The sequence below is a fragment of the Stegostoma tigrinum genome, chromosome 1, assembly GCF_030684315.1.
Source record: "Stegostoma tigrinum isolate sSteTig4 chromosome 1, sSteTig4.hap1, whole genome shotgun sequence".
Lineage (NCBI taxonomy): Eukaryota > Metazoa > Chordata > Chondrichthyes > Orectolobiformes > Stegostomatidae > Stegostoma > Stegostoma tigrinum.
In genome coordinates, this window is record NC_081354.1 from 67755058 (window position 1) to 67780912 (window position 25855).

The following is a 25855-nucleotide window of genomic DNA, read 5'->3' on the forward strand; positions in this document are numbered from 1 at the left end:
ATATGTATACTCATTTGTGGTCCCATGTAATTCAGGGAATTCCTGATCCCTGCAGCCATTCTAGTGAATATTACTGTCCTGTTTCCAAAAATTGTCAAGTCCTTCCTGAAATGTGGTACTCAGACACAACAGATAACCTGGGTTTAAGCTGCTTTTTTTTTTGTTTTTATAAACTATGAAGGTACTAATAAAAATCTTTCAGTCATTCACAGGCAGTGGAATTGTGCCACAGGACAGAAGAATTGCAAATTTGTGGCGGCACAGTTGCTCAATGGTTAGCACTGCTGCCTCACAGCGCCAGGGACCCGGGTTCGATTCCAACCTCAGGCGACTGTCAGTCTGGAGTTTGCACGTTCTCCCCAATTTTGCGTGAGTTTCCTCCGGGTGCTCCGGTTTCCTCCCACAGTCTAGGCTAGGTGGATTGGCCATGCTAAATTGCCCGTAGTGTTCAGGGTTTGGTGCCTGGTATGGAGGGAAGGTCTTACGAGGAAAGGCAGAGGGACTTGAGGCTGTTTTCATTAGAGAGAAGAAAGTTGAGACATGACTTAATTGAAACATATAAAACAATCAGAGGGTTAGATAGGGTGGATAGGGAGAGCCTTTTTCCTAGGATGGTGACGGCGAGCACGAGGGAGCATAACTTTAAATTGAGGGGTGAAAGATATAGGACAGATGTCAGAGGTAGTTTCTTTACTCAGAGAGTAGTAAGGGAATGGAATGCTTTGCCTGCAACGGTAGTAGACTCGCCAACTTTAGGTACATTTAAGTCGTCATTGGATATGCATATGGACGTACATGGAATAGTGTAGGTTAGATGGGCTTCAGATCGGTATGACTGGTCGGCACAACATCAAGGGCCGAAGGGCCTGTACTGTGCTGTAATGTTCTATGTTCTATGGGTGTGTAGGTTATAGGGGAATGGGCCTGGGTGGGATGATTCAAGGGGCGGTGTGGACTTGTTAGGCCTAAGGGCCTGTTTCTACACTATACGGAATCTAATCTCAAAAAAAAGCTAATAGTGCCCCAAAAGGGGTGCAAAGATAGGCTCAGCAACTACGGGCCAGGCATCTTAACCTTGGTGATGAGAAAGATTTCAAAACAATAACATTGCACAAAAAATTAACAGTGATTTGGACATGGCTGGACCAGGCAAACCAGGCTGAATGTTGAAGGTGGTGAATGGGGCATCAAACAAATGCATTGTTTTTTTCTTGGGCAGCATAGAACATCTTGACTGCTGTTGGAGCTAGACACATCTGAGCTAGTGGACAGATTTGGGAGTCAGGAGGTGAGTTATACACCTCAGAATTTCTAGTCTCTGATGCCCTCTTGTAGCCACGGTATTGATGAGGCTGGCCCAGTACAGTTTTTGGTCAATTGTAACCACCAGGATGTTGACTGTAGAAAATTCAACAATGGTAATGCCATTGATTGTCAAGGAGTGATGCGCAGATTCTCTCTCGTTGGAGACGGTCATTGCCTGGCACAACATTACATAAATGTTACTCACCACTAATCAGCTCAAGCCTGGATGTTGTCCAAATTTTGCTGCAAATGGACACAGACTACTTCAGCTCCTGAGGAGTCATGAATGATCGCACACTGTTCAGCACCATCAAAGAACATTCTCACTTCTGACCTCAAGTCATTCATAGTAAAAGGAACTGAATGTCCCGACTACAAAGGTGTTTCTCACCTCACACAGATTCCTGAAGCTAGCAAAGGTTACACTCACATATGATATGATAGTTAGACACGTGTGGGTGTGTAGGTTTGTAGGTGTGTATGGCTCCAACAAGAACTATAACCCTTGACACCATCCAGGATATTGGAACCATTCATCACTTTAAATATTCTCTCCGCCTACCAGTGGCACACAGCAGCAGCAGTAGCAGTATGTACCACATAAAGAGGTACTGGCAGCAAACTGCCATGGATCCTTCATGACCATGTCCCAAACCTGCAATCTCTACTACTTCGGACAAGGACAGGAGATGCACAGAGACACCATTATCTGCAAGTTTCCCTCCAAGCCACTCATCACCTTGACTTGATGCCATATCACTGCTACTTTACGGTTGTTGGGTCAAAATCTGGACCTGCCTTCCTAGCTGCCAGGCCTTTAAATGGCTGTGGTGAAACTTGTGCATTCTTCCAAGAGGAAGCCCTTTTTCTGAATGCTGCTATCCAGTCAGAGGAGTAGCAGCCAAGGGTAGGAATGCTGGCAGTTCTAAAGAGGTCACACTATAGCAGCCTGACCTGAAAGGTAAGTCTAGAGTCTTCTCAGGACCAGGGTGACCCACAGCAGCAGTGGGAGGCTAGAGGGATGGGATTGTCATGGGATTGGAGAGGACGATATGGGGGAACCTGTCCCTGTGGGAGAAACCTTCAAAGGGCACAGGATTCCTGAAAAGACAGGACCCAGCCATCGCCAGTTACCGGGATGCTAGGTTTGACCCAGAAGGTAGTACAATCTAATGTTAACCTCTCCTGCCAATGGCAAAGTCTCTGTGGCAGTGGTTGGAGGCCCTTAAACAACTAATTGGGGCCCATGGAAAAGTACGCCACAGATGCCTCCTTCTCCCGTAAACTCAAGAGTTGTGAGATAGGGAATGGAGAGGCATTGCCTGCTATTTGTTTAATTAGTTTTAACATTTCTGAGTAAATTTCTGTTCCTCTTAATCACAACTTTTTTTTACAGCAAATCAAGTGAACCAGTGGCTGCTAGGATTAATTGATATCAGCAGATTTAACTTTGTTCCTGATGAAAGTATCACATAAAGCAAACTTAATGTTAACAAATGTTATGCCATCCGACCCCTGGGGCATTGTAAAATTCCAGCACAAATGCCTTAAGATCTCCTTCCTCCCTTGTGAATGTAGAATGGCTCTCCTTCTGTCTACCACTCTACCAAGAATTATCGTATAGCATTGAGAAACCTTGGTGCCCATGCTCTCTTCCCTGTTCAAACATTCTTCCTTCTTTCATAGCTAATCAAAGGGATCAAAGGATATGGGGAGAAAGTGGAAACAACATATTGAGTTAGATGATCAGTCATAATCATACCGAATGGTGGAGCAAGCTAAAGGAGTTGAATGACCTACCGCTACTGCTCAATTCTCATGTGATCCTCATCTCACAAAGGACTCTGAAGGTCTGCTCCCGCCACAACGCACCTCCCTTGGAAGAGGTGTAGGCTAGCTTTAAGAAGTGCAGGTTAGCCTTCAATGGTGAGAACAGCTTTAATACTATTCAATCCCTTGAAGTTATTTGCAGCCAATCAATCAACACCATGGTCAGTGCTCATTCCTAACAGAGATCCAGATATTGAGTAGCCATCACAAAGATCTCAGCTTGCCAGCAGTGCATCAAATGGACACAGGATAATTGTGCATCCTGATCCTTGTACCTGTTCCGAGACCTTTCCAATCTATCCCCAAAATATGTAATTGAACAGCAAAATAAAGACATCAACACGTTAATAATGACAACATGCTTACAATCACAATAAATTTGTCCTCATTAATTCTACGTATACCATTTGTAGCATTAAATATTTTGTAAATTGGAATTAGTTAATGGATAACTTCTGCTTAACCCAGCAATTGTGATATCTGTAAATACGTGAATTTATTTTACTTAGCACATATACCCCAAGCTTTCTCTACTAATTGAAAAATAGAACTGAGAAATAGTAAAGAAAGGGTTAACCATGCCTAATGTTCATTTGAAATAAAAACAAAAAAAAGTTGTAAAATAAGCAACTAAAACAAAACATAATGATTCATGCAATTTCTTGGGATGCTGAAAGGTGGCAGGAGAGTGAAGATGCCTCAAATTCAGCACACGCTTTTCCCCCCAGTTTTATTGTATCTGCTTAGTTAACTGTGTGGGACTGATGCGGATGTATGTGTGTTGGGGGGGAAGGGGGGGTGGGGTGGTGGGAGGAAGGGGTTGGGGAAACTAAGTAAATTAAATATTCACTGACCCTTTGTGATGACCCAACAAAAACAATACAACAAGCCAAAATAAATCCAAAAATAAGAGTATAGCAATTTGCATGCAATGCATGCTCCCAAGAAATGTCTAGTTTAATCTGAAAGCCAGGAATCATGAAAAGCAGCACATGCTCATCTTCATAACAAATGCACCACCAAATAACCCAGGCCATTGAGAGATGATAAAAATGATTAGCAGTTAGCAGGACAGCATCAACATGCAACTACCTGCTTAAGTGTAAAACAATACTTTGTACAATTAGATTCCCTACAGTGTGGAAACAGGCCCTTCGGCCCAACAAGTCCACACCGCCCCTTGAAGCATCCCACCCAGCATCATCCCCCTATAAGCCACACACCCCTGAACACTACGGGCAATTTAGCATGGCCAATCCACCTAACCTGCACATCTTTGGACTGCGGGAGGAAACCGGAGCACCCGGAGGAAACCCATGCAGACACGGGGAGAATATGCAAACGCCAAACAGACAATCACCCAAGGTGGGAATCGAACCCGGGTCCCTGGCGCTGTTAGGCTGCAGTGCTAACCACTAAGCCACCATGCCACCCCACAACTTGCTCATCAATTGCTCATTAATTACCAGAAACCTTTAACCCTTGCTCAAAAATATAACTTCAATCGCTCTTTTTCAATATTAATGTATCATACCAGAAAAAAAAATCTATTTTGATAGGAACAGGAGTATTGGAAAAATAATAAGTTATTGAACTTATTAGTTTACTATATTCATTTAGACTGTAGTTAATCTGCAATTATTCTGTCAATACAGCAGAATAGAGCTTTTAATCTGGAATATAATAGTCTCAGAAGCTACTGGTTAGTCATTTAGGAGAAAAAATTTGCTTGAACCCATCAGTTGAAAGTGGTCTCATTGGTGGAAACGGTTATCAATGTAGGAAGGTGACTCGCAAAGCAGAAATACTTACTTTGCAGTAGTCTAAAGTAGCAATGAATTCATAGGATCCAAGCGACAATTCTGGCTTGTCATAGTGATCCAATCTTCTACCCATATGGTCCAAATGTTGAAAGTAGAATGGAGGGACTAAAGATAGAAAAATAATCCATAACATTATTAAAAATATTGTCAAAAAGTGCAACAGATTAACATTTCAGTGCCAGACTGTACCTTTATCTTTCAAAATATACTTTTTACTGCAGCTGTGAAATTAATTTTCTGTAAATTTACAATAAAACAGAAGAAAATATACACTGGTGAACAGCAGCTGCTGAAAAAACAATTTGCATTTTAATTTATAAGTCCAACATGCTGCCTTTATTGCAATATCAATCTACCTCACCCTATACAGGAATTTCTGAGGTATTTTTAGAATGTGGCATCTCTGATAATACGCAATCCTCTATGATCCATATTTAATATGTTTTTACCCACCAAAATAATTGCGAAAACTAGCCAGCCTGACCTAAACAAGACGCATGTTATATAAGATAGGGGAAGCTCTTTATGCCTTTCAGGAATCTCAACTGCAAATTAAATAAAACATCCTAAGGAGTTAGTGTTATCTGTGGTTGTGGAGTCAATAGCATAGATTAAGCCCAGTGATCAAACGAAATCTGTCAACTTGATTCTGGAAATGGGATACCTGAGTCCTCAAACTGGGAGCGAAGAGGATCTGAAACAAAACAGCCTCAAGTACTGGGGTAATAAAATGTGAGGCTGGATGAACACAGCAGGCCAAGCAGCATCTCAGGAGCACAAAAGCTGACGTTTCGGGCCTAGACCCTTCATCAGAGAGGGGGATGGGGGGAGGGAACTGGAATAAATAGGGAGAGAGGGGGAGGCGGACCAAAGATGGAGAGTAAAGAAGATAGGTGGAGAAGGTGTGGGTGGGGAGGTAGGGAGGGGATAGGTCAGTCCAGGGAAGACGGACAGGTCAAGGAGGTGGGATGAGGTTAGTAGGTAGCTGGGGGTGCGGCTTGGGGTGGGAGGAAGGGATGGGTGAGAGGAAGAACCGGTTAGGGAGGCAGAGACAGGTTGGACTGGTTTTGGGATGCAGTGGGTGGGGGGGAAGAGCTGGGCTGGTTGTGTGGTGCAGTGGGGGGAGGGGATGAACTGGGCTGGTTTAGGGATGCAGTGGGGGAAGGGGAGATTTTGAAACTGGTGAAGTCCACATTGATACCATATGGCTGCAGGGTTCCCAGGCGGAATATGAGTTGCTGTTCCTGCAACCTTCGGGTGGCATCATTGTGGCAGTGCAGGAGGCCCATGATGGACATGTCATCAAGAGAATGGGAGGGGGAGTGGAAATGGTTTGCGACTGGGAGGTGCAGTAGTTTGTTGCGAACTGAGCGGAGGTGTTCTGCAAAGCGGTCCCCAAGCCTCCGCTTGGTTTCCCCAATGTAGAGAAAGCCGCACCGGGTACAGTGGATGCAGTATACCACATTGGCAGATGTGCAGGTGAACCTCTGCTTAATGTGGAATGTCATCTTGGGGCCTGGGATGGGGGTGAGGGAGGAGGTGTGGGGACAAGTGTAGCATTTCCTGCGGTTGCAGGGGAAGGTGCCGGGTGTGGTGGGGTTGGAGGGCAGTGTGGAGCGAACAAGGGAGTCACGGAGAGAGTGGTCTCTCCGGAAAGCAGACAGGGGTGGGGATGGAAAAATGTCTTGGGTGGTGGGGTCGGATTGTAAATGGCGGAAGTGTCGGAGGATAATGCGTTGTATCCGGAGGTTGGTAGGGTGGTGTGTGAGAACGAGGGGGATCCTCTTGGGGCGGTTGTGGCGGGGGCGGGGTGTGAGGGATGTGTCGCGGGAAATGCGGTCAAGGGCGTTCTCAATCACCGTGGGGGGGAAGTTGCGGTCCTTAAAGAACTTGGACATCTGGGATGTGCGGGAGTGGAATGTCTTATCGTGGGAGCAGATGCGGCGGAGGCGGAGGAATTGGGAATAGGGGATGGAATTTTTGCAGGAGGGTGGGTGGGAGGAGGTGTATTCTAGGTAGCTGTGGGAGTCGGTGGGCTTGAAATGGACATCAGTTACAAGCTGGTTGCCTGAGATGGAGACTGAGAGGTCCAGGAAGGTGAGGGATGTGCTGGAGATGGCCCAGGTGAACTGAAGGTTGGGGTGGAAGGTGTTGGTGAAGTGGATGAACTGTTCGAGCTCCTCTGGGGAGCAAGAGGCGGCGCCGATACAGTCATCAATGTACCGGAGGAAGAGGTGGGGTTTGGGGCCTGTGTAGGTGCGGAAGATGGACTGTTCCACGTAACCTACAAAGAGGCAGGCATAGCTGGGGCCCATGCGGGTGCCCATGGCCACCCCCTTAGTCTGTAGGAAGTGGGAGGAGTCAAAAGAGAAGTTGTTGAGTGTGAGGACGAGTTCCGCTAGGCGGATGAGAGTGTCGGTGGAGGGGGCCTGGTCGGGCCTGCGGGACAGGAAGAAGCGGAGGGCCTTGAGGCCATCTCCATGTGGAATGCAGGTGTACAGGGACTGGACGTCCATGGTGAATATGAGGTGTTGGGGGCCAGGGAATTGGAAGTCCTGGAGGAGGTGGAGGGCGTGGGTGGTGTCACGGACATAGGTGGGGAGTTCCTGCACCAAAGGGGAGAAAATGGAGTCCAGATAGGTGGAGATGAGTTCGGTGGGGCAGGAGCAGGCTGAGACGATGGGTCGACCAGGGCAGGCAGGTTTGTGGATTTTGGGAAGGAGATAGAAACGGGCCGTGCGGGGTTGGGGAACAATGAGGTTGGAGGCTGTGGGTGGGAGGTCCCCTGAGGTGATGAGGTCATGAATGGTGTTGGAGATGATGGTTTGGTGCTCGGGTGTGGGGTCATGATCAAGGAGGCGGTAGGAGGTGGTGTCGGAGAGTTGGCGTCTGGCCTCGGCGATGTAGAGGTCAGTACGCCATACTACCACTGCGCCACCCTTGTCTGCGGGTTTGATGGTGAGGTTGGGGTTGGAGCGGAGGGAGCGGAGGGTTGCCCGTTCTGCGGGGGAGAGGTTGGAGTGGGTGAGAGGGGTGGAGAGGTTGAGGCGGTTAATGTACATCGCCGAGGCCAGACGCCAACTCTCCGACACCACCTCCTACCACCTCCTCGATCATGACCCCACACCCGAGCACCAAACCATCATCTCCAACACCATTCATGACCTCATCACCTCAGGGGACCTCCCACCCACAGCCTCCAACCTCATTGTTCCCCAACCCCGCACGGCCCGTTTCTATCTCCTTCCCAAAATCCACAAACCTGCCTGCCCTGGTCGACCCATCGTCTCAGCCTGCTCCTGCCCCACCGAACTCATCTCCACCTATCTGGACTCCATTTTCTCCCCTTTGGTCCAGGAACTCCCCACCTATGTCCGTGACACCACCCACGCCCTCCACCTCCTCCAGGACTTCCAATTCCCTGGCCCCCAACACCTCATATTCACCATGGACGTCCAGTCCCTGTACACCTGCATTCCACATGGAGATGGCCTCAAGGCCCTCCGCTTCTTCCTGTCCCGCAGGCCCGACCAGGCCCCCTCCACCGACACTCTCATCCGCCTAGCGGAACTCGTCCTCACACTCAACAACTTCTCTTTTGACTCCTCCCACTTCCTACAGACTAAGGGGGTGGCCATGGGCACCCGCATGGGCCCCAGCTATGCCTGCCTCTTTGTAGGTTACGTGGAACAGTCCATCTTCCGCACCTACACAGGCCCCAAACCCCACCTCTTCCTCCGGTACATTGATGACTGTATCGGCGCCGCCTCTTGCTCCCCAGAGGAGCTCGAACAGTTCATCCACTTCACCAACACCTTCCACCCCAACCTTCAGTTCACCTGGGCCATCTCCAGCACATCCCTCACCTTCCTGGACCTCTCAGTCTCCATCTCAGGCAACCAGCTTGTAACTGATGTCCATTTCAAGCCCACCGACTCCCACAGCTACCTAGAATACACCTCCTCCCACCCACCCTCCTGCAAAAATTCCATCCCCTATTCCCAATTCCTCCGCCTCCGCCGCATCTGCTCCCACGATAAGACATTCCACTCCCGCACATCCCAGATGTCCAAGTTCTTTAAGGACCGCAACTTCCCCCCCACGGTGATTGAGAACGCCCTTGACCGCGTCTCCCGCATTTCCCGCGACACATCCCTCACACCCCGCCCCCGCCACAACCGCCCCAAGAGGATCCCCCTCGTTCTCACACACCACCCTACCAACCTCCGGATACAACGCATTATCCTCCGACACTTCCGCCATTTACAATCCGACCCCACCACCCAAGACATTTTTCCATCCCCACCCCTGTCTGCTTTCCGGAGAGACCACTCTCTCCGTGACTCCCTTGTTCGCTCCACACTGCCCTCCAACCCCACCACACCCGGCACCTTCCCCTGCAACCGCAGGAAATGCTACACTTGTCCCCACACCTCCTCCCTCACCCCCATCCCAGGCCCCAAGATGACATTCCACATTAAGCAGAGGTTCACCTGCACATCTGCCAATGTGGTATACTGCATCCACTGTACCCGGTGCGGCTTTCTCTACATTGGGGAAACCAAGCGGAGGCTTGGGGACCGCTTTGCAGAACACCTCCGCTCAGTTCGCAACAAACTACTGCACCTCCCAGTCGCAAACCATTTCCACTCCCCCTCCCATTCTCTTGATGACATGTCCATCATGGGCCTCCTGCACTGCCACAATGATGCCACCCGAAGGTTGCAGGAACAGCAACTCATATTCCGCCTGGGAACCCTGCAGCCATATGGTATCAATGTGGACTTCACCAGTTTCAAAATCTCCCCTTCCCCCACTGCATCCCTAAACCAGCCCAGTTCATCCCCTCCCCCCACTGCACCACACAACCAGCCCAGCTCTTCCCCCCCACCCACTGCATCCCAAAACCAGTCCAACCTGTCTCTGCCTCCCTAACCGGTTCTTCCTCTCACCCATCCCTTCCTCCCACCCCAAGCCGCACCCCCATCTACCTACTAACCTCATCCCACCTCCTTGACCTGTCCGTCTTCCCCGGACTGACCTATCCCCTCCCTACCTCCCCACCTACACTCTCTCCACCTATCTTCTTTACTCTCCATCTTTGGTCCGCCTCCCCCTCTCTCCCTATTTATTCCAGTTCCCTCCCCCCATCCCCCTCTCTGATGAAGGGTCTAGGCCCGAAACGTCAGCTTTTGTGCTCCTGAGATGCTGCTTGGCCTGCTGTGTTCATCCAGCCTCACATTTTATTATCTTGGAATCTCCAGCATCTGCAGTTCCCATTATCTCTCAAGTACTGGGGTATATTTTCAATTGAGTGAAAATGTTATGAGTGCAATTTGGTAATAACTGTGCAGTGATTTCAACAGATCTGGCATTATGGGCGTCATAGGTTGTTGTTGTTGTTGGCATTTTAAGAAACAATTCTCCATCAGAATTCTACCATTGATATATTTGTGGCATTACACTAACAGTCCAATGTACCTACAGTGTTTGTAACAACATTAAAGACTGATGTGCTTTTATACTATTTCTGATACAAGTCCCTCGCTTTGCAATGCAGATTAGTATATCATCAGTGTCGTTTGAGAAGAACTATAATAGGACTGAACCAGTCCTATTGTCATGTTCAATGATTCATCTAAAGCAACTGAAACTTAACTCCAAAGCTGTGCTTTTGTAGGTTTTTGATAGAAATGAGATCAGGCTGCCTTGTGAGACCCAGTTTTTTGGGATAGCTCCTTCTTTTATATACTGCCATGTTGGTTACTAAACAGATCAACAGAGATGGATTGGCAATTCTTGTAGTTCACAAATGTTATTTTATTGATTGCAGGTACAGGCAGTAACCTCTGGTGCTTTCAGAATCCCAGAAACTTAAAACAAAATCCTCTAGAATTCTCCTGTCGCTTACACACAAAATGCCAGAGCAGAGTAGGCTAAAGGGAGATATAATGGATGTTTATAAAATAATTAAGTGTTTCGTTCAAGTGAATTGCTAATGAGTAGTTCCTCTGATTGAGGGTTAGTCATTGGTTTAAAGGCATTACTTAGAAAGGGAAAAAGTTCTTAATGTAATATATTATTGGAGTTTTGCACAATTTTAATAGAAAGTTTCTTAAATATTTGAATCAGAGTTAGATACATTCGGAATTCAGGGCAACTGGAACCGCACAATTTATTTCTCCAGGAAAAACCAACACAAATATCATGGTTGAAATGGCTTTCCCACGTTTACAGCATCTCCATTTCTTAGATGTGAGAAACCATGATACACAGTACATAAAGAATTGTGGGCAGTGAAGCACAGCATACCAGGATGCATGTTTCAATTCATGTTTCTGATGTTAGCTCTATTATCATGCAGAGGCCATATGAAGGGAAGAAAACTTGGAACATTTGTTATATTATCAAACATCTGGTAACAGTACTTAAAACAACGGGCCTCCAGATCACCTTTTTAATGAGAAAAGGAGTTGGCATGGGCAAAACAAAAAGTAAGAGACAAAGAAAAATGATAAATATTGGTAAATGATAATAATGGTAAAAAATTGTCATATAACAAGATTGTGAGCTGGAAACAGGCAGAACTGCGATTACAAATGTAGCATAGTTGAGGATACTTAAATGGAGATAGAAATATCAAAAAACGTGAGTTGGCAGACGTCAACAAGTATTAGAACTGCAAAGAGGAAGACATTGCAGAAAAGTGAGGTAGTTTTAAATACCATGAGAAGGAAATCTGCTGGGAAATCTAGATAGTTGTAACCAGATGGTGAAAGAATGATTGAAATAATACAGCAAAATATTCAAGCTACTTCTAAATTTCATTTAAATTTCTTTTATGTTCTTTGTGGTTTTACAGTGTATTTACATGGGTACAAGCTTTTATACCACCACACAGTGACACAACAATGATCACAAGAAAATTCTGACATCATTTCATGCTCATTAGCATTGAAGAGGCAACATATGCCCTCATTTGTGAACATCTACATTCAGAGTGATCATGGAGCTACCATTTGACATCCCAAATAAGCAAGTAGCAATAATTGAGAGTAAGCAAGAACTGCAGATGCTGGGGTCAAATTGATTGGCAATAACTTACATTGTTGGTAACCAATTGACATCAGATGTGATTGTGCAAAATTCAAACAATATCATTTATGATCAGTCAGTGTTGAAAAGCATAGAACATAGAATATAGAACATTATGGAACAGTACAGGCCCTTTGGCCCTCGATGTTGTGCTGACCTGTCATACCGATCTGAAGCCCATCTAACCTACACTATTCCATGTACGTCCATATGCTTGTCCAAATAGATATCAAAACCAATCATGTATTCCTTCCTTCATAAACAAGTTATAATTTGCTTTGATAAGATGGTGTAGATGATGTCACTTTCTGCCATAAAAATCTGTTAAAATGACATCTCTTGACAAATAACGTCAACGTATGTTTTTAGTGTATTTGCATGTCAACATTTTCTATTGTGGTCATTGATTTCATAGAGTCTGGCAGGACTGTACATACAGATGTAAGATTTTAACCGAGCAAGTCTTTGGAATTTCACAGTAAAGATTAGATTCCCTACAGTGTGGGAACGGGCCCTTTGGCCCAACAAGTCCAAACCGCCCCTTGAAGCATCCCACTCAGACCCATCCCCCTATAACCCACACACCCCTGAACACTACGGGAAATTTGGCATGGCCAATCCACCTAGCCTGCACATCTTTGGACTGCAGGAGGAAATCGGAGCACCCGGAGGAAACCCACGCAGACACGGGGAGAATATGCAAACTCCGCACAGACAGTCGCCTGAGGATGGAATCGAACCCGGGTCCCTGGCGCTGTGAGGCTGCAGTGCCAACCACCAAGCCACCATGTCACCTAAAAGCTTAATTAAATACAAACAAAATTATATTTTTCTGTTTGACATGGTCAATCAAGATGCAAACTAATGTCCAATAGGATCAAGTGAAAGTCCCACCTCAAATTTCTTCAGGTCTCAGCCTGAAGGCTTATTGGTCAGCCTGGCAGCACCATGCACCGTGTGTTAATAAATCAATATCTATCCTGCAGCTAGGTTGTCTTGAAAGTTTGCTGTATGATCTGACATCCACAAGTGATAATAATTCCAGGTTTTAAATCCCATACATAAATAGTAGCCTGCTTTATAAGCATGCATGTGCAATTATAAAGAGTGTGAGAGTGTTGTCATGTTAAATGTAACAGGGAGATTCAAAACCTTCTGCAGCTTAAGCTCTGTTTATGTATCTATCATAAGGAGGTCTGGCTAGTCTTAACTTGCTCGATTTTCTAATTTCAGATTCTCTAAATGAGCGGAGCTCTGCTCATTCTTTGCCCTTAAGCCTCCTACAGAAAGAGTATGCTAGAAATCCAAACAGCACAACTGTCATTTTCTGTGCCATTTGGAGATGGACTTCAGCTACACAGCAAGGTATTCTATCTGGACTTGCTCCATCAATCTTTCGCAGTCAGGATGAGACACACTGGTGTCGAGAGATCCCAATGGTTCTGTCATAATCTTTGCAAGAGATTGGCAAAGCCCACTCCAACACGGAAATGATCCTGAATCTTTTAAATAGCAGTTTCAAACATTTACAAACTGCAGCTGCAGAAAAGTTTCCAATGTTCATTTACACAAAGCACCCGCTAGTTGGCAGCTTGTTATCAAGTGATGAGTTTGGCCACAGCTCGGAGTTCCTGGGAAATGGGCAAACACAAAGTTTGCTGCGCTCCAGTTCATCATCATCTTCACAGCATGAAAAATAGACCAGCCCTTAAATTTCACTGGGGTGTTCCAAGGACTCCCAAAGTGTCACATGAACAGCCAAAACCTACAGATCCAGAGTAGCTTCCTGAAAAAGCAGCTTCGACACAAGCAAATATTCTCACTCGTACATAGACTTTATGGAAAACAAAACTCAGAGCAATCCTATTACAACATACCTCTTAACAACAGTCATTAACTGTCATTACATTACAACATAAACTGCAATAATCCTCTGCACATTAGCTGCTTAATATTGTACCTCATATCCTTTGATTTTAAAAACATACCAACAGTTCGCCTGATTACCAAGATGGAACAATGGATTTGCTGTAGAATTTGTGGGGAGGCAGCAGGAAGAAAGATTTTAAGATCCAGTGTTAACAAGCTTACTTTATAAGGGAAAGGGTTATTATGATCCGACTGAACAAAATCCAACTAAAGTAAAATGTTCCAGTCAAACAATCCTGGCAATGAACTCGGAAAAAAGCCAACCACTTACTCCAGCTCACAGACTCTACAGATCTTTCTTTGAACAAATATGGTTTGATTTCAACTGAGGGAATGTCATAACATTAGTGGAGAAATTGATGGGTAATTTAGCTACTAGATCAAACAAGGCAACTTAAGAAAGTCAGTCCCACGTGCCTGATTAATTTGTGTAACCAAAGCATTTTCTTTTCAAGAAAAGACATTTTAAAATTTGTTTCCAAATATACCAGAACAAGGTAAGCTTTTAAAATGCAAATCCTTGCCTCCTGGGATGCATAAACTAATTAAGTGTCTTAGAAAAGGTACAGATCCCTTTTTTTTTGCAATTTGAAAGTCGAATGAAGCAATACTTAATAAGGGTTGAAGCATTAAACCTGAATTGCAATATGTCATCTTCCCTTGAAGAACACAGGGCTGAATCTTACAATTGTTTGACTAAATGTTGCATATTTTTGGAGGGAGTCTTGCACGAGACTTAGTGTGAATTCTCACCATATCTTACCAAACTGACTTCATTAATTATCTACCCTGACCCTATGGTGCTCTCACGTCCGATTCTAGGCCAATCTACCACACCATTCCCAGAACAACTAGCCACTCAGCCAATACCTGCCAAAATAATGGGATTCCTTGTGCCTGCCCCGTCTTTAAATTCCTGTTGTGCACACAGACAAGCACTGCCAGTCTGGAGCTGCCCAGCATAGTTTCTGCCATTTGCCACAGACACAGGCAGACAGGAGAAACTGGTGCTCTGGTTTAAGGGCAGGGTACTGCTGGATAGGGAAGTGCAAACATAGAGGGACTTCCTCTTCCCACATAACCAGTGATAGAGGTCATCACACCAGAACATGCCAGACTGGTCTGAGGTTGCTACTTGGGTTAAAGCAGTCTCAGTCAACTGGAGGAATATGTAGCATTGTAGGAAGAAGGTCAATGTCCTTCCACACTCTGCCAGTCAAAGAGCCACAATCTTCTCTCTGATACCTCACACATACTTTATCTCTGCTACTGTACTGACCTCTCATCAAGGCTCATACTCTACTCCTCTCACTGCTCACTGCAACATCTTCAGTCACTCACTGTCATCCACCCTAAGCGGTGACACCATTAACTCCATCAGACTCTCTGCACTGCCCAGTCACTTGCTCCAGTCACCTCCCTACCTGCAACAACATAACAGTCATGCCACTCTTTTTCATCCTCTGTAATACCAGCCTCTCTCTCATTCCAGGAGGAAAACAGCCTACATTAGATCAGAAAGAGTCCGTGCCGCTGGTGGACAGCACAACATTGACCTCTCCACCATTTAAATGGACAGCATCCGAAAAGTGACTATCCTGATTGGCTAATGACTGCGTTCAAGCCCTTGGACTGATATCAGAGACTGCCTTTGACTTACTGTGCCAGGACTCGCTGATGAAGGCTATCCTCTTCAACGCAACTGAGGCCTGCAGACAACCATGACAAGCTTCCTGGCATTGTGTCAGGCAAGACACCGGTAATATGAACATGGTATTTTTGGTTAAGGTGGCAAAGTGTAAAACGTGAACATCCAGATAGACTCAGAGTGAGAGAACACTATGATTGTGAGTGAAGAGCACTCAGATGCGGTCTGGTCCACATGTAAGTTAGGTGCATATCCTATGCACAGTGCCCTTGCTGCAGCATTACAATGACAGCTGCTGGTTCAAACCAAGGTCCTGCACTGAAAATGAATTGTGAGTGGTCTGAAACCATGAGGTTTCTTAGGAGGATGGCACATGTTAGATGTCAATGCCCATGGACGTGGGTGCAAATTGCTGGAACCCATGTACTGTGCCCTAAGATGGCAATGCCTGGTTCTTTGGAGCAAGTGGCGAGCAGAAGTTGCCAGGTATCTGTTCAGATTTGCATCCTGGGATTTCTCAATGTCTAGCTTGTTTGACATATTTGGTAATATTGATGAGTTGAGTTGGGCAATTAATGAAGCATTAAGGATGCAATAATCTCCTTTAACGAGCAAGAAACATGCCTCACCATTCAGCAGAAGACGGCACAACATGCACACAATGTTGAAATAGGTCTCACAGGATTTATCATCTGATTCTGCCACTAAGCTCATTATAGCTCCAATTGCTCAGACCCCAAATGAAGTCCATGAAGTCAAACTGCTGTCAAGCAAATGCAGGTAAAGATTATGAAAATTTTACATGAAATTTTACATTTTTCCCCATGGTCTGCACTACTCAGCATTCTCAATTACACTGAGGCTACTGTCTTTTCAATTCTTGAGAACTTATCCGAGAATCATTATTGAAGAACCAGCCAGGCAAATGGGTCAAGCTAGTAAACTGCTGCTAAAAGCACAATTGGCATTTACAGTGCGCTGATAATATTCTGATGAGGTCTGTGGCTATGTGCTACTCCCCATGCACCACCCTACCCTGCAGCAGATATGATGATGGGTTTGAGAGCTGCATTAAACCTGTCCTAATAAGGCCAAGTTATCAAAAGCAAGTTCAATTTTCTCACTTTATAAGGGAAATAAAAATATTTACTAAATTGGAACAATCACTGTCTAAACTGTCTGAGCAGATTAACATATTGTGAAGTTTATTAAACTTCTGTAAAGTTTGTGATGTGCAAAGTCAATAAAGTAGTAACCTTCATTGATACAACTGCAGAATCCACACTGGTACCTCCGTCCACCTTCAATGAACTGCATCAATGGGCACATGTAGGCTTTACATCTATTACAGCGAATCGGTCCACTCTCTCCATGGCTCACAACACAGATCGGTGCCTGTTAAAATGAAAAAGGTTTAATAAATGGAAACACGCAAATCAAACCTACGATTATAGAACATAGAACATAGAACAGTACAGCACAGAACAGGCCCTTCAGCCCACAATGTTGTGCCGACCATTGATCCTCATGTGTGCACCCTCAAATTTCTGTGACCATATGCATGTCCAGCAGTCTCTTAAATGACCCCAATGACCTTGCTTCCACAACTGCTGCTGGCAACGCATTCCATGCTCTCACAACTCTCTGTGTAAAGAACCCGCCTCTGTCATCCCCTCTATACTTTCCACCAACCAGCTTAAAACTATGACCCCTCGTGCTAGCCATTTCTGCCCTGGGAAATAGTCTCTGGCTATCAACTCTATCTATGCCTCTCATTATCTTGTATACCTCAATTAGGTCCCCTCTCCTCCTCCTTTTCTCCAATGAAAAGAGACTAAGCTCAGTCAACCTGTCTTGATAAGATAAGCCCTCCAGTCCAGGCAGCATCCTGGTAAACCTCCTCTGAACCCTCTCCAAAGCATCCACATCTTTCCTATAATACGTAAAGAAGAATTTCCCCAACATATTTCTCTAGAGGAATTATTAATTTATTCATTACAAGGATTTACTATTTCATAACACACAGGAATAAAGGAAATATTACCCAATATGAGCAGATATTTTCCTTCAGATTTATTTTAAATTCAACAATTAGTCGCAAAAATAAATATGTTTAATTGCCGTTCTCACATCACTTTAAAAGTCAATCCATGTTTTATAATATTTGTTATTTAGATTTGTTATAATATAAAACAGATCGGACTGCGTATGAAATTTATTACAAAATTCTGTGTTCATACGAACAATTGCTATATCTATGTAAATGGCTATTAGACAGGCATATAGATGGTAGTATAAAGTAGGAGGTAGAGGTTAGATAGACCTTAGGTTTAGGGTAAAGGTTCGGCACAACATTGTGGGCTGAAGGGCCTGTACTGTGCTGTACAGTTCTATGTTCAATGTTCTATGTCACTTTTTTATTTGTTTATTAACAATCTTTTCCTTTCTCCTCTGGACTGCATTGACCCAGTACTCTGATCCAGTTAGCTAGTTATGTGCAATTATAAAGTAAGAATCAGACTATTCCCCTGCATGGGCCATTACAGGCAAGTCAATTCTGTCCCTCATATAATGTCCAAATATATTTACCTTTTGGCAGAGTTTGGTAAATAGTGATTATCAATGGACCCTGTGATGAATTTCCACCCCTCCGTCTAGCGACACTGAGACTAACTGCTGAGTGTGGTTAGCACAACACAAAGCGCAGATCAAACAGGGAGTCTATGAAACTGAGCATTTTTACAAATCGTCAGTAAGCACGCCTTATAAATGTTTTTATAGGAACATGAATGTACATTCTCATTCCAATATATGCAAAATCAAAAGGAAGAATAGGAGCAGGAGGACAGCATTAAGCTCCTCAATTCTGTTTCATCATTCAACCTGATAATGGCTGAGTTGTTGCTTCTACTCCACTTCCTAGACAGGCTACTTCATCTAAGCTCTGCTGAGTACAAACTTCTTTTGTAATTTGACTTCTTCGTAACTAACCTCCTCAGCCACTGAACATCAGCAAAGCTGGCCAGGGAAGGGAGTTGGATGTAACTGAAATGAAATGGGGGCTCAATGGAAAAGGTTCACAGAAGGAAAGGTGGGGAATGTAAGTTAAAGGTCAGGGTTGTTCGGGACACTGGAAGGTTTTTGGGGAATGGAGGGAGAAATCTGGGATGCAGAGAGAAAAGGCACAGTGTGCACGTTTAAGGATAGTGAACACAATGGGGATAATTTTGGTGAGTTGGGGAGTGAATAATGATGAGGCAGGGACTGGGGATTTGGATAGGAGTGGAATCACGGGAATATCAAGAGAGGACATAGAACAGCCAACAGTCGGGGAGAAATTCGAGAGCAGAGGGAATGCCACAAGAAAGGAGAAAGTCATCCTCACTTAAGTCGAAGAGTAGGTAATGCTGCAGGGCATGTCATATAACTTCTCAAGATGACAATCCCTGGATATCTGCCTACCACTCCTCCTCCTTGTCTGTGCTCAATCACACCTCCCTCATTCCTCAAGACAATTCCATACCTGGAGGGATTCAAGGTCCACCTGATCAATGAATGCATGTATCCAACGCTCAAGTCATAGAGTGAAAGTTTCTACACCGATTGGACAGATACTGAATGTTCTGTTGAATCTGGCTTATCACAGAAGCAGGCCCCTTGGAGAGAGCCATGCAGTCACCTGTTAGAGCCATGATATCTGGCAGAACTTGAGTAGGCTCCTCTCTGTGCATTATCTCCGGCCCCACTGCTTGATGTCCTGCTGTATCTCAATCAACTCATTGATGGTGGTGTCTAGAGGCTTGTAATCTATACTGGCCCCAGGAAAAGCCTGGTCTGCAGAAAGCCTTCAAGTGTCAGGGATGTTTCTTCCTCCTGTCAGTGTGGAACTATGTCAGGGCTATGCTCCCCAGAACATGGCCTGAAGCCTCACTGAGCTTACCCACTGAAATGAATGTCTCTATGCTGCAGGAGAGATGGGAGAACAATGCATCCTTTGAGGTTCATGGCCATCTATCCTCCAACTTGAGCTGTTAGGTGTTAATACAAACGGGGCCAGGAGCTGTGCTTCTTCTTGTTTTGGCCCTAATTTAGGAGTAGGATCTAGAGGATGCACAGAAAAATGTGAAGATCTGTTGTGAGCCTTACCCAAGATTTCGTTAAGACATTACAGCTTAACATGCATCCAAGAGTAGCCACTTGGAGGCTTTCTCATTAGATGGCTGTTGATATCCAATCTCCCATACATCACGGGCACAATCTCATTGGTCTCCTACAAACCTGGTGGCCTGCTCCTCAAAAGCATGAATAGCCTACATTAGGCAATTCCTCCCTACCATACTCGTCTGTGCAGATTTGCTTTCGTGAATGTCTTTCTGTAAAATGAAAGAAACAAGGGAAGAACCATTGCTATGGGTACGTGAGCACTTTCCTGCATTAGTAGATATAGTTCGAGATCTCAATCCCCAGAGCTGTAATTGTTCATGTGCATTACTAAATTAAAAACTAGCATATGGGAAATTAGGAGTTCAGGGTTCTGATTGAAGGGTGGTTCAGTATTGTCAAAAAGTTGGAGTTGATACATTTGATAAATATGTTGGATGTGCCTAAGGTATCTGCGCGGTGCTCATCCCGAAGCTATCTTTTGTGGTGTTGTCCTTGTCGCACGTGCCAATGCTCCTAGTTGCGATGAATGTTATAGCAGCTTTGATATTTTAAGTGTAAATTCTGTCAGATATATGAGAGGTAGCAGCACTGTGGTGCAAGTGGTGCTACACTGGTAGCTGCATTGAAGTGACAGACATGGATTGCACATGGAGCTGCCTGAAAGAAGATGTTTGGCACACAAAATTGAGGGTGACCATCACGTGCAATGGTAAACGTATAATTCAGCTGTCAACTCATATGCATGGGGCACGAAGCATTGAGTAGAGAGTAGCACCTACCATGGCACAGTGCGGATCATTCATCCTATGGTAGCACAGGGGCCAGGTTCCCTTGAGCTGCTCTTGAGAGCTAACTTTTACAGCTGCATCTGCCTCTGTATCCAGGAAGTGCTCCTGCTGCCATTCCCAGGGGAAAAGCATCTTCCTTCTCTCCTGGACAGCTTTTAAGGGAAGCTCTCGGACAGTGTCAGTGAACTATGATGCACTTTTTGCCTGATCTCTGACATCTCTAGTATGCCAGGGGGCGTTGAGTGGAGGTTAACCGATGTTCCTAGGTTGTAGTAGTGATCTTGTGCCTTATAAAATTGGTGCCCACATGTTGGAGCTTGGAAGATCCCAGTATGAGGCAAAGCATTATGCCTGCCCACCCATAAATTTGGTATTTTCACACAAGAAAACCTGTCCTGCCCCCAGATCCACTTCCACAATCAATCTCAAAAGAACAAGATTCTCCCAAGGGTTAAATTAGGCTTCAATATCTTGAAAAAATTATAATTCCATTATTCTAAATTGACAAACAAAACACTTTCACAACAGAATATTTTAATTTATCAAATGATATTTAGTTTGCTGCAGAATGTTTACAATGAGTGCATCATTGTTTACAAGGAGAGCTTGAAGCAGAGTTAATGGAGGAAGCAAAAATATCCAGAAGCTGAATCTTCTCTTGCTTTTCTTTAAAAAATGCATATGCGGTGATTCATCATCAGGTCAGACTGTGGACTGGAGATTCATTGTGCTCCAGTGATCAGAAACATGTAGTGGCGACAGTAGGAATAGATACTCCCTCCTCAGCTATACACTTCAGAAATTTGGTCAGTAGTCTATTTGCCACGAGAAAAATTGCCCCTCCAGGAATCAGAATGCTGCCAGCAGACTCTCAGATGGGTCAGAAGCCTGGAATATTAAGAACAGCTACCCATCTTTTATTTTCCCCAAATTGACAAATACAAAATCAAGCAGAGGACAGGCTCTTTGTGCAATGAGGCATGGACTCTCAAAGCTGAAAGTTCAACAGGAAGCTCTCCACCTGTGAAACAACAGTCATTTTTGCTGGTAAAGGTGGAGTATGGTGCCACAAGATGGAAACATCCTGTCTTCAACATTTTTAAGTGTAAAATTAAAAGTGGTCTCAGTAGATGGGCCACCACAATCTCTCCATGGACTTTGGGTAACTGAAATCAGCAGGCAGGGAATGCCTGCTACAGTACTGATCTTCCACCTGGTCTGCCAATGGGTTGGTGTCTGTAGGCTGTTACATTTGTCTTGTTGCTTTGAAAAATGTTGGAGGCCAAGTAAAAAATTAAAGCTGACCTCGGACAGTAGGCCTTAATTAGCCCTTAACTAACTTGGCTGGCTACCTAACTAACTAACCACCACTACTACTACCATCTGCCACCCTTCTCCATTCTCCCTCTGTGAAAATCAGATACTGCTCAGGAATAGTCACACCAGCCACCAGCACAAAGTGTAATGCCAATGTCCACTTCCATTGAGAACTACCAATCCTCTCCACATATCTTTGCAGTGGTGCATGTCAATTCATTGAGAACCACAGCATTCCTGTCTGCATAACTCCATAATTTGCAGTTGAATCCATAATAACAGCAGGTTTTCTTCCAGTCCAGTGACTTGAAGCTATGCAGCATTAATGGTGTGGGCACAGATAAATCGGAAAATGCACTGCAACATGTAAGAACTGTGGGGATGAAATGGACTACAGTATTCAATTCAATTGACTAATCTTCTTGAGACAACTTCAGTCATTTCTTCCAACATTAGTGCGAGCATCTCGTGTGGTCTGTTCACCCATCAGCTCTTTTAATGCCATGCAGTTGGGATAAGGAGGCAATTTAGCTTTTGTAGAAGCTAATCTGATAAATATTTAATTCCATCAGCTCACCATGCAAAAGGCATAACATGGAAGAAAATGACAGGCCTATTCAGGCATCAGTAGTTCCGATGACAGATCATCGGTATGAAAGGTTAACTTTATCACTCATTCCATAGATGCTGCTTGTTGATGGTTTTTGACAAGTTAATTTTTATATTTTGCAATACACATGGCAGGAGCAGCTGAAGAGCCATTTCATGACTCATACAAAGGTAGATACCGCAAAGTACCGAACCCACAGTGAGCCAGGGCATGTTCAAGCTGTCACTCTTGTTTCACAAACTATAGATGAGTACAAGTTTGCCTGTTGCCACCATGTTGAAAATATTTGGAAGTTTTTTTTGTTTTAGACAGTAGAACTCATCTTTGTGTTTATAACGATGGTGAACTGATTAATATTTGTTCGGATTTCAAATGAACCAGCTTAGTATTCTCATTATTTGATATTCTAACAGATGCAAATCATAAACAGAAAACCAAAGCCAAAAATATTCCATCTAACTGAACAATTCAAAAAAAAGTCAGGGATAATTTACATGACCCAGACTGTCAAATCATTTAATTCTGACTTAGCCCAGTATAACCCCTGATTCTGTCGTGGTAATGCCAATGGAATTTTCAGCATTTGCTGCCATTACTTCACCAATACTGGCAAAAACCTTCTAGGGCTTATAAATGGGTCGTGATATTGCAATTGGGTGGAAATAAGAATTGGGAATACATGCATATTTGTGCGGAAATCCAGAGGGTGATTTTCAATCAAGTGGCAGCCTTCAGGAACCCCATCCAATTGAGCATAGCAGGTGGGGTTTGGGGGCAGAACGGCCAGTAGAAGGCATCCAGCACTGAGAGATCAGCAGCTCCATCATCAGAGGTAGGAACTACTCATGTAGGTTGGAGAAAGAGAGAGTACCTTAAGACTGACGTGCTGTCTCTGAAGAGCTTTTGAAAGTTCTTAAAATAAAACAAACAGTCTAAAAATGCCCCAGCATCATTGTAGAGGGCCAGTGAGTGCCGCTGTGGAGCTGACTGTAGTGGAGGTCGTGGGGGCAAGGGGAGTGCTGTTGTTGCTCCCAAACGGATGTAGTTCTAATGTTCGATGCTGAGAGGCCACCTCTATCGATTGGTGTTTCTCCTACCCTGAGTCAGAATTTGAAGAATTCATAGATCCTACAAAGTGGCCTACGTGGTTGCCCCATTGCTGGCAGACAGGTGGCTATCAGTGTCCATCAGCACTACCTTCTGATCCTGTCTTTATGAAAATTGGTAAGAGACCAGCATTAGGCAGGAGACAGGCACACAGACTGATAGCAGACTGAGCAGTAGGTGGCTCAGTGGTTAGCACTGCTACCTCACAGCACCAGGGACCTGGGTTCAATTCCACCCTCGTGCGACTGTCTGTGTGGACTTTGCACTTTTTCCCCGCACCTGCATGCGTTTTTGCCAGGAGCTCCGGTTTCCTCCCACGGTCCAAAGTTATGAGGAGTAGGTGGATTGGCCATGCTAAATTGCCTCATAGCATTTAGGGATGTGCAGGGTTGCAGGGGATGGGTCTAGATGGGATACTCTTCGTCGGGTTGGTGTGAACCTGTTGGGCTGAATCGCGTATATCCACACTGTGGGGATTTTATGATTCAGAAAATAGCAGGCTTGTTTGCCTCCTTTCCCACCTATGTAGCACAGAATGGAGGTTGAAAAGGTGAAGAGCATCAAGTTCCTTGGAGTGACAATAACCAATGACTTGTCCTGGACTTCTCACATAGATGTGACAGTCAGTAAGGCTCAATGTTGCTTCCTCAGGCAGCTCAGGAAATTTAGCATGTCCATAAGGTCCCTCACCAACTTGTACAGATGCACCATTGAAAGCAAACTATCTGGGTACATAATGGCCTGGTATGGCAACTGCTCTGCCCAGGGCCATGTGAAATTACAGAAGGTTGTGTGCACAGTTTAAACTATTACGGAATCCAACCTTCCATCCTTGGACTCTATTTACATGACTCTCCGCACAGAAAGGAGGCCAACATCATCAAAGACTCATTGCAACCTGGTAATGGCCTCCTAAAGCCTCTTCTGTCAGGCTGAAGTTACAGAAGCCTGAACAAGCGCACCAGCAGGTTCAGGAACAGCTTCTTCCCAGACTGATGTATGGGTTCTCTTGCCTCAAATAACACTGATCTTGCCAACGTTGATCTCACCTGGTGCATGCCATGTGCAAAGTAACCTGTATACCTCTAAGTCTTTTTGATCTGTACATCCTTTGCTTACTATGATCTGCCTGTGCCACTCGTTAGCAAAGCTTTTCAATGTATTTCGGTACACATGACAATAAATCGTTCAAATTAAAATATAGCCTCTCAAATTTCAATTAGAATCATAGAATGGTTGCAACCCAGAGGAGATCATTCATGCCATCATGTCTGTTAGTCTCACTTTGATGTAGATTTTATTTGTTCTTTACTTGATAGCAATATGGTGATTCATGATCTGGCGATAACGTCCCAATAGACCAATGATAATAGTCACACATTGCAACAATATAAAAGTTTGGTGTACCCTGTGTTCAGGCAGCTCTTCTTTTTAATAACCAGGAAAAGTAATTTCCACTATTGATGTGTAATACTGATTAACAAATACCTAAATAAATTGTGTTTTGAAGATGCAATTCGCCTTGTGTCATTCCTTTGCCTTTTCCCCATTGAGCCCCGCAATTTTTGTCTTTTAGATTTGATTTCCTTTTGATGACCTCAATTGACCCTGCCATTATTGCTACTGTAATTCAGGCAGTACATTTGAGACCCTAAATGTTTGATGTGTGAATTTTTGTCCTCAGGTCACCATTCCTTCTTTTCACAATTATCTACAAACTTATACCCTCTGGTTCTCAATCCTTCCATTCATGCAAACAGGTTCTCCTTAATCTCCTCCTGAACAAGGATACACAGAACTGATCACAGTGCTCCAGCTGAGATCATATCAGTATTTTATACAGGTTTTTCTTCCTTTTAACCACATGCTAAGAGTACTTGGCTTGACAGATAATTGGATGCAGAAACAATTCTGGAACACTACTTCAACAACATCCCACACACATCATTAAAGATCCAACATGTGCTTTGCATTCTTGCTTAAAGGAATCACGCGGACAGATTTTGACTTTATAGTTGTAAATAATTGAAAGGGAATCAACAGTTTGATATCTTCATTGATATGTCTGTGCATCGTTGTTCCTCTAAATCTGCAGTCCATTTACCAAATGTGTTGTCTTACTATTTTAACTAAAGCCTAAAAGTTGTACTGTTTCCAATGCCACTTCAAACACAATCTATTTAGGGATTTGTTAATCAGTACTACACTTCAATAGCGAAAATTACTTTTCCTGGTTATT

At 44.4% G+C, this 25855-nt stretch overlaps 1 protein-coding gene across 1 annotated transcript in view; it reads right to left on the reverse strand.

The window, feature by feature from the left end:
• Positions 1–25855, reverse strand: part of LOC125456254 (protein transport protein Sec24D) — a 196665-nt gene that overhangs the window by 71539 nt on the left and 99271 nt on the right. The window contains exons 9-10 of the mRNA XM_048539223.2: positions 16887–17025; positions 4948–5063 (exon numbers count right to left, since the gene is read on the reverse strand). Of these exons, the coding sequence (XP_048395180.1) occupies positions 4948–5063; positions 16887–17025 (255 nt within the window). The remainder of the gene's footprint in view (positions 1–4947; positions 5064–16886; positions 17026–25855) is intronic.